A 14291-nucleotide genomic window follows, 5' to 3' on the forward strand; every position below is an offset into this window, starting at 1 on the left:
ATTGCCGTATAATATTTATTTTATATTCTATCAATGTATAAAAAAAACATGGTAAAATAATTTTTAAAAGTCATTAGGAAAAAGTAATAAAGATAATAAAGAAAAGAAATAAAAACTCACAATTAGTTATTTATTATAGACCTTTTCTCGAGAATATATCTCGATTAAATCTTAGGAAAAAAAAACCCTTTTGCAAAAAAAAAAAAAAATCTAGTGAAAAAAAATATTATGGTAGATAATACTTTGGAAAACAAATTTGTTGGATTGTAGTTTATACATGGAGTATAGATTTTGCCCGATTAATTTTGAAAATAGGCAATACCGATTATACAAATAACAAATTGTATTGGACATTGAAGGCTGAATGAATGCTACAAATAATACCAAAAAGATTCAAATGAGAAATTTCATCATTTGATCAACTATGAACCAAGAAAAATATGCAACTGAATGCAAATAACACTTCCACATTGCAATTTGCTGAGAAATAAAATATAAGTTAATTTCTTATATCATACTCCAGAGAAAGATAAATCTTAATTCTTGTCTGTAAATAAATCTTAGGAAATATTTTACAAGGCACAACATTTTACATGGAACAATCTAGCAGATTGTCTCTGAATTCATAAGTTCAACACGAAGTCTTCAACTTATTATCACACGCAACATATATAAGCGAGGGAAAGTTGAGATCAACAAAGTACGCAATAAACTTGCATGGTCCATTGAACTGGCTATAAACTTACATGATTCATTGAATCGAATTCAGGAATCATTCCATGGCCTTACCGATAGAGATACTGATCCATAGCTCATAGAGGCCAATAATCATGCTCGCCCGATACGTTCCCAGGATTAGCTGCCAATCCAGGATGATCAAAGTGGTACCTGTCAGTCAAATCTTTCTTGGTCAAAGTCAATCTAAGAATCCAAATTTGAAATATTCGCAAGGGAGAAAACTGAAAGGCAATTTAGTCAAGTACGATGCATAAAGCTCATGCTGGATTTTTGTTTTTTTTTATCGGTTTAATGTACTCAACCTCGATTTTGATACTTAGTGATTAAAAGATTTTGGAAGAAAAAGAGAAACAGGAAAAAAATCAGTTCTTAATTATTTGCATGTAATGAAATTCATGTCCGATCTATAAACTTTTTACTTTTTAAAATTTATTTTGATTTATATATTTTTATGTTGTAACAAATAAAATTGAGAAACTTACAACTTTTATGCCTTTTTTCTTCTTTCTAAAAAAAATTGTCAGAAGTAAAAAAACATACTTCTTTCCTCCCACTAACCAAACTAAAACTAAAAAGAAAGAAAATTCGGAAGTAAAAAAACATACTTCATTCCTCCCGCTAACCAGACTAAAACTAAAAAGAATTTTATTTTCTTTCGATTAAAAATCTTAATCAGATACTTAGCATTCAACTCCTAATAATTAGGGATGTAAATAAGTTAAGTTAAGCTAAACTTTATAGTATTTAAATTTGTTTGATAAAGTAATTAAGTTAAGTTGAGCCTAAAATAAATTAAGTCATTCAAAATTCATTTAAATGTTATCGAACTCTCAATTCAAACTTATTTGATTGTTTGATTTTAAACTTATTTGGTTGATTAATGAATTTATAATATAAATTTATTTATATATTTTAAAAATTTATTTAGCATGTTGATAAGAATTTTATTCATAAATATTATTTATAAATTTTGTTCATTGTAGTAAAAAAGTAACTTCATTCACTTCAAGCGCCCCCACAATCTATCTCCAGATTATGTGAAGGGAGATAAATAACAGGGTCAACTTATAGTCGACCGTTAAATGGCTAGGAGTGGAAGAAGTTTTTTCCTGAGGGTATGTATCTATTGGGGATTGATCTTTGCCCATTGTAATAAATTTGTCACCCTAAACACCCCCGTAAAGACAATGTTGTTCGTGAATATTATTCATGAATATTAACTAACTGAACGCATATGTATTCAAACATTTTTATTTAATTTAATGAGTTATTCAAGGTTGTTCACTTAATTAATCTTGTATATTGAACGAACATAAAATAAACTCTAAATATCAAATTTATTCCCGGACATTGGATTCATTTATAACGTAACCCTACTAATAACATGTTTAAAAGATAATTATACAGGTGATGCAAAAATAGTAATAGTGAATAGAATGACAATGATTTCAGCTAATGAGAAAAAAATGCAAAACAACCATCTAAATTGCTGCGTCTATTTAGAGTGACCATGCAGAGAGAGATTTGAAGAGAGGACATTGTACCTTATCTGCTGAGTTGGCTGAGATTCCATGGGGTTTTGTTGAGGAAAGGGAAATGGATCTGTTTGTTGTATCAAGACATTAGATTGCCAACTACATCCTTGAAGATCTCTTACAGATTTGGTTTCGGCCTCAAGCTGTGAAAGTAAGTGCAGTACGATACAATTACCAGCAAAAGGTTAAACAGCAAAGTAGCTGTAGACAGTAATGTTATTAGAGCAAAACCTTCTCCCTAAGCTGCTTGTTAATCTCTTCCAGATGACGCTCCTACATGCAACAAAAAACAATCAAGAACTTTGTCTCATTTTCTGAATAATTAAAGTCAGCCCGTATTGGATGCAGGGCTGGCCCTAATTTTTGAATGTCCTTTGCGAAAAGACAAGAAAGGACTTCTATAAGAAATAAAATATTAACTAACAATTTGAATAGAATTTAATAAAATTTTTTAAAAATTAATATATTTCATTTAAAATATGATAAACTCTATACAAAATATATTTCTTAAAATTCTCCGAAAAATGTAACACCATCCAAAATATATTTTCCAAACTTTTCCAAGAAAATACAATATCTACAAATACAAAAAAAATCAAATAATCATTAAAAAAATTTAAATCTTCTAATATTTTAAAAAGCAAAATCATCAATAAAATATTCAAAATCAAATTTTTCTAACACTTCATTTTCAATGCATAAAATTATCAAGTCATTTAATCTTTCCTAAGACATAGTTGAATACAAGTGAGATTTTTTATCAATTTTAGTTTAGAAAAACTTATTTCAATCGATATTAAAACAATTCAATAAAAAAATATTTTTTGAGTTTTTATTAAAACAATCTAATTATATATAATCTATATTATATATGTATGCTAAATTTTGGGCTCCCTAAAATTACAGGCCCTAGATCATCGCCCTCGGTGATATACCTAAGGACTGGCCCTGATTGGATGTTTTGCCGTGCCATTTGAAATTTAATTGGAGCTTACAGCATGCAAATCAAGGAACTATAGCTTTCTCTAATTAAGGAACTTAATTTAATGTGGTGATTGTACTATAGCTAATTCTGAACTAATTCAAATAAAAACATAATTATCCTTACTTTTCTTTGGAGTTCTTCAATGCTTTCCGATAGTAGTTGTGTCTGTCAACCAAGTAAGATCAGGGTTAACTTAGAATAAGCTCAGAAATGTAATAACGGTAGATTTGATAATGGTTTCTAAAAATGCTCCCAAACAGGCACTCAGTATTTGGATTCTGATCCCCATATTCTTGAAGAAAAATATATCCATAAATAGTAGAAATAAAGAAGATTGATTGATGTATTAGTGGCTTTCCCTTCAAAGAAAATTCAAAATTTGACATCTGAAGCTATAGTAATGGATCAAAGTTATCATTTGCGTCAAATATATAGAAAGATGGATGAATGCATCAATTAAACTAATTAAGCAATATGATATGTTATGTGATAATATAAAGTATGGCATCTGTGTGATCATCTAATCATTTATTGTCTTTTGATTTTTGAATGTTTTCTGTGCAAATTTCATGTGCTTGCAAGATCTTTATATTTGCTTGTTAAGGCCTGTAATCTGCTTGATTCTCTTTTGATTGCTAATGTTATTTCCTTTCTAACATTTGTATGTAACCACCGATGAAACTTTAACTAATTGTATGACACAGCATCATAATAGTATTTCGTCCATAAATTTCATGTTATTAACCGACCATCTCTAATTTTTTTTGAAGTAAATTATATCTAGAATGAGAGATGAAGTTGGAATAAAGATGGACGAAGCAATTAGTCTGGTTCAGACCCAAATTCCATCCCATTTCATGGGTATATCTTTAAAAGAACAACTACAAACTAATTAACCTAGGGAGAATATGAAACACAAAATGTGAATCATATATGAAATTACTGCACATTAGAATTGAGGTTTAGTAAATTTGTTTATGTTCGATAGCTGGCGACAAAAAGCTTACCCTTCTCTTCCTGGCTTGAGATAGTGCTAATTCAAGTTGGCGTTCAAGTTGTTGTAATTCTTTCCCATTCAGTTGTTCAAGGTCTTCTCCAAGTAAATGCCTAAACATAATTGATCAAGTGTGAACATTTTAAGAATGAAAAGATAAGTTCATAATGGATCTAGTCTTTCACGAAATGACAAGTATTAATTTAAGAGAATAATATTTATTTCATCTGTAACGTTTATTTTCTTTTTTAAAATGAACTTAATTTTTTTTTTAATTATCTAGAGTTTGAATTTTTATACCATTTTACGTCCAAATAACTAATATCATTAAGTTGGTTTATGGAACGATAATGTGATAATTTTTTAACTTAATGAGATATGACAAAGAATGAAATATGCCAATCTTTGTGGCTCATCGTTCCATTAAATTAATGATATTAGTGATTTAAAATAAAATGATAAGGGTTTTACAAAGGTGAAGAAAAATTTAAGAATCTTAAGATTTAGAAAGAATATTTTGAATAATAATAATAATAATAAATGTGAGAATTAAATGTTATTTTGTCTAAATTTAAATATTAAAATGATAATTTTTCTACTTAGAACAAACCTGTAGGAACGCTGTAAAGACTCGTATTTTGCCTTCAGTTTGGAAAGTTCATAATACCAATTTCTTGTCTGCACAAATAAAGAAATTAAATGATTTTCACATACCTTTGAAACGTGATCTTAAAACAACTAAACAAATGAAAAAATCTTTGGTCAATTAAGCTATAATTAGTAAAGCACGATAAAATTTATTAGCTATAAAGTCAAACAAATTGAAAACAAAATCTATATTTCTAGAAATTATTACAACTTTTCAGATAACTAATTCCTTCAATGTAATGAACTATATATCAGTAAATTACAGAAAAAGATACTTAACCATCAACGCCTATAAGTGTTTTTTATCATAGCATAATCTAAAATTTCTATAAAAAAACTTATGTAGATATATTATCTTTAAAAAAATGACTAATTCAAACAATGTCACTTGCACAATTGAAAGAGTCATCAACTCATCTCTGCATCAAACTAAAGCAATAAGTGTTGTAAATATGTTGGAAACTTTATGGATTTGTTGCATGCATCTTTAGTTTTTTTCTTAAATACGAAAACAAAAGTCAAGAACTAAATAAACAAGTACAAGTAATGATCCTAAAGAAAGCATACAAAAATGAGACTAAGGACATGTAGTTATCAAAATAATTTCATGCAACATACTAAAGTGAAATGTAAATGATAAAAGGAAACTAATTAGCAATCAACAATACTAGACATATTAAACAGTTATAGAAAAGACAAACCAATGTCTCTTGCTCCTCAGGTTCATACTCTTGTGATGCATAACAATGACTTTGATATCGCTCAATTATTTTGTTTATTCTGCATAGAAAACAAAAAAGCTTCTTTAGTGTAAAACCCAAATGGTTTAGTGTTAAAATGCGTATAAAAATCCATCAAACTTGCATAAATTACATGAATAGTAACGTTCGCATACAACTAAGAAGTAATACTTAAAAAAAAAGCTCAAAAAATTACTTGTACTAGAAGTTATAGATAAGCTAAAGGCATCTTCTAATTAAAGAATATATAGCAAATAACTATAGTTACTCCAACATGAAATTTAATTGTTGTGTAAACTGATATGGATTTTCATTTTCATTTATATTCACATTCACATTTGAATGTTGGAATTTGAGAATCTAAATTGTTCTCGAATTTAGTAGTTAATATAAAAAAAGATCTATGCTCATGATTTGAAATTAGGTACTATGATTAGAATGTCCAACTCATGAAAACCAATTCAGACTTTATTTGTCTTGTTTAATTAATCACGAGTTGACGGGTGAAGTTTTTATCCAAAATCCAATGAAGCCTACTAATTGTAGATAATTTAAATAACTTTTTGCTGGGGAAGACATAGGACTTTAAATCTAAGCAGAAATATTCATAGTAATGAAGCCACTGAATTTCTTAAGAAGACTAACATGTGCGGTGAGCGTGAGCGTGCCTGGAGCAAGTCATTTCAGATTACTATGCGTTTGATTGAGGGTTATTATCGATAACCTCTCCGCCTCTCCTCCCCATCGCGCCACCTCCTCTCCGCCTCCCTCTCCATCGCACTACATCCGCCCTCTCCTTCTCCTCCTAGACCAGGACGCGGACCTCGCTGCGGCTGCCGCCTCCTACCTCCACGCGTGCGTTGTGCGCCCGGGAAGGGGAAGCGCAGCGGTGACTTTTGATTAATAAACTTAGATCTATTATTAATCAACTCCTAATTAAAAAAAAAAGAGGTTAAAACGGTTCTAAATCCTAACCGATTTAACTCGATAAAATATGCATAAAATCATTTTAAATTCTGAAAAATCTAATAAAATTCTATGCATTGGTATTTATTTATTTTATATTTTATTAATTTATTATTATTAGTTATATTATTATTTAGAATTAAATTAAATTAAATTCTTAATCTACTTAGTTCTTATCATCCTAAATATAATGAATATAGATTGAATCAAAGATAATAATATATTAAAATCTTTTATGTAAGTTGAATAAAATAATATTACGTTATGTTTTATTTTTCATAATCAAGTTTATATGATTACCTCATAAGTAATGAGGTAATTAAAATCATGTATGATAACTTCAATCAAATACACCCCTAAGATCTAGAGGTGACAGATACAAGTCAAGCAGTACGGATCCAGGAATTCTGGAGATAAAGTAGTTGGGTAATAACTAAATCTGCATTGCTTTTGTCATCGAAATGAGCTGAGCACCAGTTATGAGTTACCTATCCCTCTTCATCGGTACAACTACTCAACCTTTTGCATCACACGGTACAACTACACAACCAAAGTTAACAGTTCCCGAAGTAATACTAGTGAAAAAAAAAACAACCGAACATATTTTCAAAAGAGATTCAGTATTTTCCAACAAACTTCTACCTTATTGCTTTTATTTACTTAGTCATCTTTATATATATATTGTCTTCTCAGACACTATGAGTTGGTACATGCTACGTCCGTTTTTTAGGCGTTTTGATCAACAGAATATTGGTCTACAAAATAAATCTACCTTTTTTACAGGAAGAGGGACACTATAGAAAGTACTTCAATTCATATATAATGACATTGAAGTGATAGATTTTACGGAGCATGAGTAGGATCTATGTTTAGTCTCTTTTTCCGATTTCATAGTTGAAAACTGATGGCCTTATTGCATCAATCAATAAATAAAGAAAGAAGTAAGGAAGAGCATAGGTTTCATATATATTCGAAAGAAAGCATGGGGTGTTTAGGGTTTATATGTCCAATAGTTGAGCTGAAAAAATGAAATGGCTTATATAAATTACTAAGAGATTTACAGTGCAACTTGATATAAGAAAAGAAATGCAGCTTGATATGAAGAAAAGAACAAGGCTGGCCATTCCATATATTTAATTTTAATATAAGGTGTAAATTAGTCTAGTAGTTTATCCATTGTCATTTGTTCTTCATCTGAAACATGCTTAGGCTTTCAAACTACTGTTCTCAGAGATCATACCGGACAATGTTTCTAATGCTTCCGTTTCTGGGTACAAACTCTTGAAACTTTTAAATAATCAGATATAATGAGGAATTTAATTTAGTTTTACCTTACCTAATTAAGGACAGAGACAAAAATTATACAGTCGTATTTTCAGATCAGTTTTAGAGCTAGCTCGTAATATATTGAGTGTTTAAATTTCTTCTAATTACAATGATAATAACATCAGCTACTATTTTATTTTATTTTACTCTTTAAATGTTACTAAAAAAATGAGAGATTAAACCAGGGAAAGTTTTGTAAGATATTATTGTTTCACCTCTAACTTTTCAAGCATCCATACTATAACAACTATAATCTGGTATTTAAATAATCACCAAAAAAACATAATTTATTTAAGACAGTTTTATGCAACATTATAATAAAATTATATGTTAGGTTATAATGTATATATCTAGGATAGGAAAGATAGATGACTTTTTCATGATATTGATGATATACAATATAAAGGTACAAATATAGAACAATATAGTCATTTAATTATCTAGAACTACCAAAAATAAACACATTAAATTCCATGTTGATCTTGACCACAGTGAATTTGATTTAGGTTAAATTTAATAACAAAACCTTAGTACACTTTGTTTAAGAAGTTAAATGTTATTGATATTTTACCTAATTAAACTAATACGTACCTTAGTACACTGATTAAAAGATGATTACGATATGGCTTGCAACTATAATTAAATAATAATAGTAATAATAATGTCTAACATATTTTATAAATTGATGAAATGATAAATTACATTTTATTTAATAAGTTAAATGCTATTAATATGTTAATTTAATTTATTTTGGACCTTTGGTGATAAATAAATATACCTAGCTAGCTTTTGCCGCTAATTTTTTAAAAATATAATATAGTCATTTTTCGCTCTAAATAAAGGGTAAACCATTGTTCACCATCAAACATTAGATTGATTGAACACTTTTCTTTAGAAATTTACATATGCATATATATGCATACTATATTATGCCAATTACAAGGTAACCAATGAATGAGTGCGTTAAAGAAACTATATTACTAATATTCTGATTCTTTGGAATACTTTTTACTAAGTTTTTTTTAAAAATAACATAATAGCATGAAAACTATCTTTTAGTTTGATCAGGAATATAATAAAAACAAACAATGAACATCCTTATTTTTAGATTTTATATACAACATTCTACTCATAATCATGTGTCTATATGTTGACTTAATTATACTATCCAATCAACAAACTACTTATGAAAATCATGAACATTTTGTGTACATTAATATTATAATTGATGTTAAGAGTTTATAACCCTTGCTACCCCAAGCATTAAACCAATCAATATATATCAAATTGACTTAGTTGAGTTAAATTCACTTTATTGTATGTCCAAATTCAGTTTGCAATGGGCTTAGTTTAGTCTATTTCTCTTTATTATTCCCAAAATCTAAGTCATGAATAGTTTACTATTAAATTTTAAATTAAACAAACTGAATGTACTTTGTAAATTTCATATCGGATGAATAAATTAGAAATTAGTCAACTGATTAATTGTTATTTAGATCTTAATACCAATTTACCAATAGAAACTTTATCAAAAGTATTATTGGACTAGAAATTAATGGACTACAATAACAACTTTGTACATTACTTAAATCTAATATATATTCAGGAGGGTGTGGTTTACATACTGATCCACTTGTGAGCACTAAACTTCTAACCTAACTTCTAAGGGAATCTTCAATAATTAAAGTTCTAAATGAACTTTTTTATATTTTCAATATGTCACATCAATATTATAAAATTTTATTGAAATGTTTCTAATAGTTAGAGCTCTAAATGAATTTTTTTATGATCAAATTTATAACATATAGTTGCATGAATTCATGCATATTACATCAATTTCAAGATAAAAGATTTTACTATTACTCTTAAACAACAAACCTCAAATTTTGCCTCAATAATAGTTCAAACTTTTTTATTTAGCTTTTTTATTTTACAAATCTCTCATAAATTTTACATTGGAGATGCCCTATAAAAGAGGTAATAGAATTGTTGTATTTATAATTAGTGTTCATTTATGACTGCTAAACAAAAACATCCGAGATTGGGGTTTCCATTAGGGTTAGGGTTAGTTTAAAAGAATGCTGGAAAGAAAAGGTAACGAAGTGTCTAGGAATCTGTGCCATGACGAGATTTATAACAAACGAACCGGAGAATTGTTTCTTCAAAGCTATGAAATTTAGGGAGCTATAACAAAAGGCGCTGATAACTAGGATAGAAACTTTAACCTAAACTTGATCACAAAACTCTATATTTTGTTTCTTAAAAGCTATGAAAAATTGAGGACAAAAAGCACTGGTAACTGGACTAGAAATTTTAACCTAAACTTCAACAGAAAGTACTTCCAAAAATCAAGCAAAATTTGCTTCATGTATGGGAAATTCCTAATCAATAAAAAGGTGATTTTTCCTGCTTATTGTCCTTGAGGATCTCAGAAACAAAGAGTTATTCTCCATTCTAAAACCATGTATGTCTCCCTTTAATTTTGTTTGACTCTCTCACACTAGGGTAGGGTTTGGGCAAATAATACCTTTCTTTTTCATGATCTTGCCTCACTATTATTCTGGATCCACACCATGAAACCAGAAGAAAACCGCAGATCTTAGAGTCCATGAAAGATCTCGAGTAAAAAATGAAGAACCTAAGAAGAAACTTGAAAAGAAGAAAAATAAGAAACTAACCTCTGATTTTCTCATGCCACCATCTCTTCCGATACCATCTTGCAACACAAGAAATCGCCATGGATGTGTACATTTATAAGCGTACAAGTAAGAAGAGGAAGAAGAAGAGTAAATCAAGGAGGCATCGTGTCGAGTAGAGATTGGGTGGTTTCTTAAGATGGAAAGAGCAATAATGACAAAAAAATAACTCCACCACTCCTGTTTCTATATGCAGATCCCTAAAGTCTATAACCTATCCCACCTTTTCCGGACTTTGAAAGGAGCAACACAAAAGATTTAAAAATAGGGAAATTAGAGAAGAAACCTAATCGAGTCCCACCAAGTTTGCAGGTTTTCTCTTTTCTCGCTAGCTAGTAAAAGCATATATAAATATCTTTCCCCTTTCAGCTCACAGTCCCTAGCCGTAACCATTCTAAGAAACTTATCTACCTACCTTGGCAAGCAATCAATATATAAATCAAAGAAGCGCATGAAATTAAGGGAGAGTGGTGAGCTAGTACTCAACTCTGAGCTGCTGCTGAACTCGAAGAGCTTGCCGCGGCTGGAGAAGATGACGAGTCCGATCTCGGCGTCGCAGAGGACGGAGAGCTCGTAGGCCTTCTTGAGCAAGCCGTTGCGGCGCTTGGAGAAGGTCACCTGCCGGTTCACCTTGTTCTCGATCCGCTTTAGCTCCACCTTCCCTCTCCCCATGGCCGATCGATCGAGCGAGCAATGATTCGATCTCCTCTCCTCTCCTGATCTTCTCTCTAGTTATTCATGTGCGATCTCGATCCGCATCAATCAATGCACGATCGTATTATCACCAAAGCATAAAGGGCGAAAAGAGACGGTGGTGGTGACAGAATGCAAGTAAGGTGGACCTGTGGATGTCCTTTCCTTCTCACAATTTTTGTAAAAATAAATAAATAAATAAATAAATAATAATTGTTATTATTATCATTTGATTAATTTGTTGGTCCTAAAGGATAATGTGGAAGAATTTTATTTCATTTCCAAAATATATTTTATTAAGCTCAACTCCGAGGTTTAAGGAGAAAGATTAATAAGTTAATCACTTTCGTTGTTCTTGTTTTAATACGGATCCACTGCGGAAGGGCAAACAGGATGCTTATGAACGAGCGGCCGAGGCTGCCGTCGGCAGAATGCATTTTGCGTCGGCATCCGTTAGGATGTTGAGTTCCTGAGCCGGAGCGGGCACGGGATACGGACGATGGAACCTTGACATTGTACGTACTGTCCGAGGGAATCATTTCGCGGTTGGAAGAGGTTTTCGCGTCGGGAGTCGTGACTTGACGCGCTGCGTGGGAACGCGAGCGAGATCGTTATTTAATTTCCCGCCAAAGTTTAACACGAATGGTCATAATTAGTTATTGACTCTGTAATTTATTCCCCAATTGAAATAATTCTTTATTTTAATTGATTTGGTTGTGCATTGTATCATTTTAATTTTCTTTTTTATTTTACAATATTAAATAATGCATATCGACTGTACATAATAAAAAAATATTAAACTAGATAAATATGGTGTCAGGACACTATGAGAGTTTAAGGGGATGAATAATTCGTTTCGCTTGATTAATGATGATTTATAACGAAAAACACAAAGCGAAGCTCTACTAATACTAACACTAGGATTTACTTGGTATCCATCTTAAGATGAGATGACTAATCCAATAATCTACACTCGGGCACACTCTCCACTATGAAAATAACTTCTTCTCAGAACAATCAATAGAAAAATCTCGTACAAGCTCACATACAATAAAAAGAAAAAGAGAAGCTAATACAAATGAAATCTTATAAGATTTACAACAATAAACCCTAGATTACTCGCTTCTTATTTGGAAGCGTCTCTTGATGCTTGGAAATGTAGCATCACTTTGCTCCAAGAAGGCAAGAACCTTCAAGAACCGACGATGAGTGTTGGAGAAGAATCAATGAAGAGTTATTGCGTTTGAATCTCGTCGTCGCCTTTATACTTCTCGATCTAGGGCTCCCAATCGATTGTGCTTACTCCCAATCGATCGCCACGTTAGATCCAGGTTATCCTAGCCGTCCAAAGCTCACAACCTACACAACAGTCATATCCCAATCGATCGATTGATCAATTGGGATAGCTGGATAGATCAACTGATCAATCCAGATGTCTTCTGTGCTCTGTAGAAGACCCCGGAATCGATTGACCAATCAATTCCGCCTTCCTCTCAACATCGTGAGAAAATTAGCTCCAATCGATCAACTAATCTATTGAAGTAGCCCAATCGATCAACTGATCGATTAGAGTATTCCAATCGATTAACTGATCGATTGAGAAGTCTTCTGTGCTCATGCAATTTCTTCTCAATCGATCACCTGATCGATTGAGCTCCTCAAATAAAAAAAACACTGCTCAATCGATCCACTAATCGATAGGGCTTTGGCTCAATCGATCACCTGATTGATTGACCAACCCAAACTTACTCAACTCAAGTTTAGGGTTCCCATGTCAAACATTTGGTCAATCGTGACCTTTTGAAACTCCTCATTGCCTAGCATCCGGTTGACCTTGATCTGTTCGGACTTCATCACCAAATGTTCGGTCAATCCTTTGACCCACTTGGACTTTCCTCCTTGTGATGAGTGTCTGGTCAACTTTGACCCACTTGGACTTACTGTCTCATGCCGAGTGTCCGATCTTCCATGATCCACTTGGATTTCCAAACACTAGGTATCCGATCAATCTTGACCCACCAAGATTTCCATATGCCTGACTTCACTCACCAGGGCTTTTCACCACTTGGCTTCATTGACCACCTATACCTAGTTTCACTCACTAGGGTTTTTTACCTGACTTCACTCATCATGACATTTACCACTGGCTATCTTCACTCGCTAGGACTTTTCACCTGGCTTTACTCACCAAGATTTTTTTCACTGCTTAGCTTCACTCACTAGTGTTGTTCAACTGTCTGACTTCACTCACCAGGACTTTCTAGCTATCTAACTTCACTCACCAGGACTTTCCAATCTTCTTGGCATCACTCACCAGAACTTTCTACACCAAGTGTTCGATCAATATTAATCCACTTGGATTTTCTTCTTCTTACAACCTTTCCGTTGGTCTTACCCTTGCCTAACCTCTAGTTAGGACTTCCTAGTCAAGTATCCAATCAACCTTGATCTACTTGACTCTTCTGGTCAATCTTTGACTGTCAATATCTCATATAGACAATTGCACCTATAATTTTTATACATTGTCAAACATCAAGACTCAAGTTTGAGCTAACTAAAGCTTAGTCAACCTTGACCAGGGAAAATTATATCAACAATTTATTCCTTTTTTATGTTTGACAATACATTTAAGTTAGACTTACACTAGTCTAAATTTCTCTATGCCAAAGCATGAATGAGGGTTTCATTCATTCTCCCCCTTAACAAGAGAGTAATCTTCCAATTTGGTAATGAAGGTTTCATAACTTAAACCATACATTCTCCCCCTTTGGCATACATAAAAAACTCTCCTTTAAAAGAGTTATCCATATGCTATTCACAACCTCACTTATTGTTCACAATATCAGAATGAAGGTCCTATACCCTTCATTGTCTTCAAATGCTCACCCTTGATCATCAACCCATCATCCAATGCTCATCCTAGAGCATTCACACATCACAATGAAGATTTTCAATCTTTCATTGTTCTCC

General features: G+C 31.6%; 1 protein-coding gene across 1 annotated transcript; it reads right to left on the bottom strand.

Annotated features, from left to right (window-relative positions):
- Positions 1-812: 812 nt before the first annotated feature.
- Positions 813-11343, bottom strand: LOC121991609 (truncated transcription factor CAULIFLOWER A-like). The gene is made up of 8 exons (XM_042545594.1): positions 11116-11343; positions 5606-5680; positions 4863-4928; positions 4266-4365; positions 3382-3423; positions 2505-2546; positions 2283-2416; positions 813-921 (listed from the first exon to the last, which is right to left on the bottom strand). The coding sequence occupies exons 1-8, from the start codon at positions 11298-11300 to the stop codon at positions 813-815; spliced, it is 753 nt and encodes a 250-aa protein (XP_042401528.1). The 5' UTR covers positions 11301-11343.
- Between the last annotated feature and the right edge of the window lie 2948 nt (positions 11344-14291).

Source organism: Zingiber officinale, chromosome 6B, assembly GCF_018446385.1.
Source record: "Zingiber officinale cultivar Zhangliang chromosome 6B, Zo_v1.1, whole genome shotgun sequence".
NCBI lineage: Eukaryota > Viridiplantae > Streptophyta > Magnoliopsida > Zingiberales > Zingiberaceae > Zingiber > Zingiber officinale.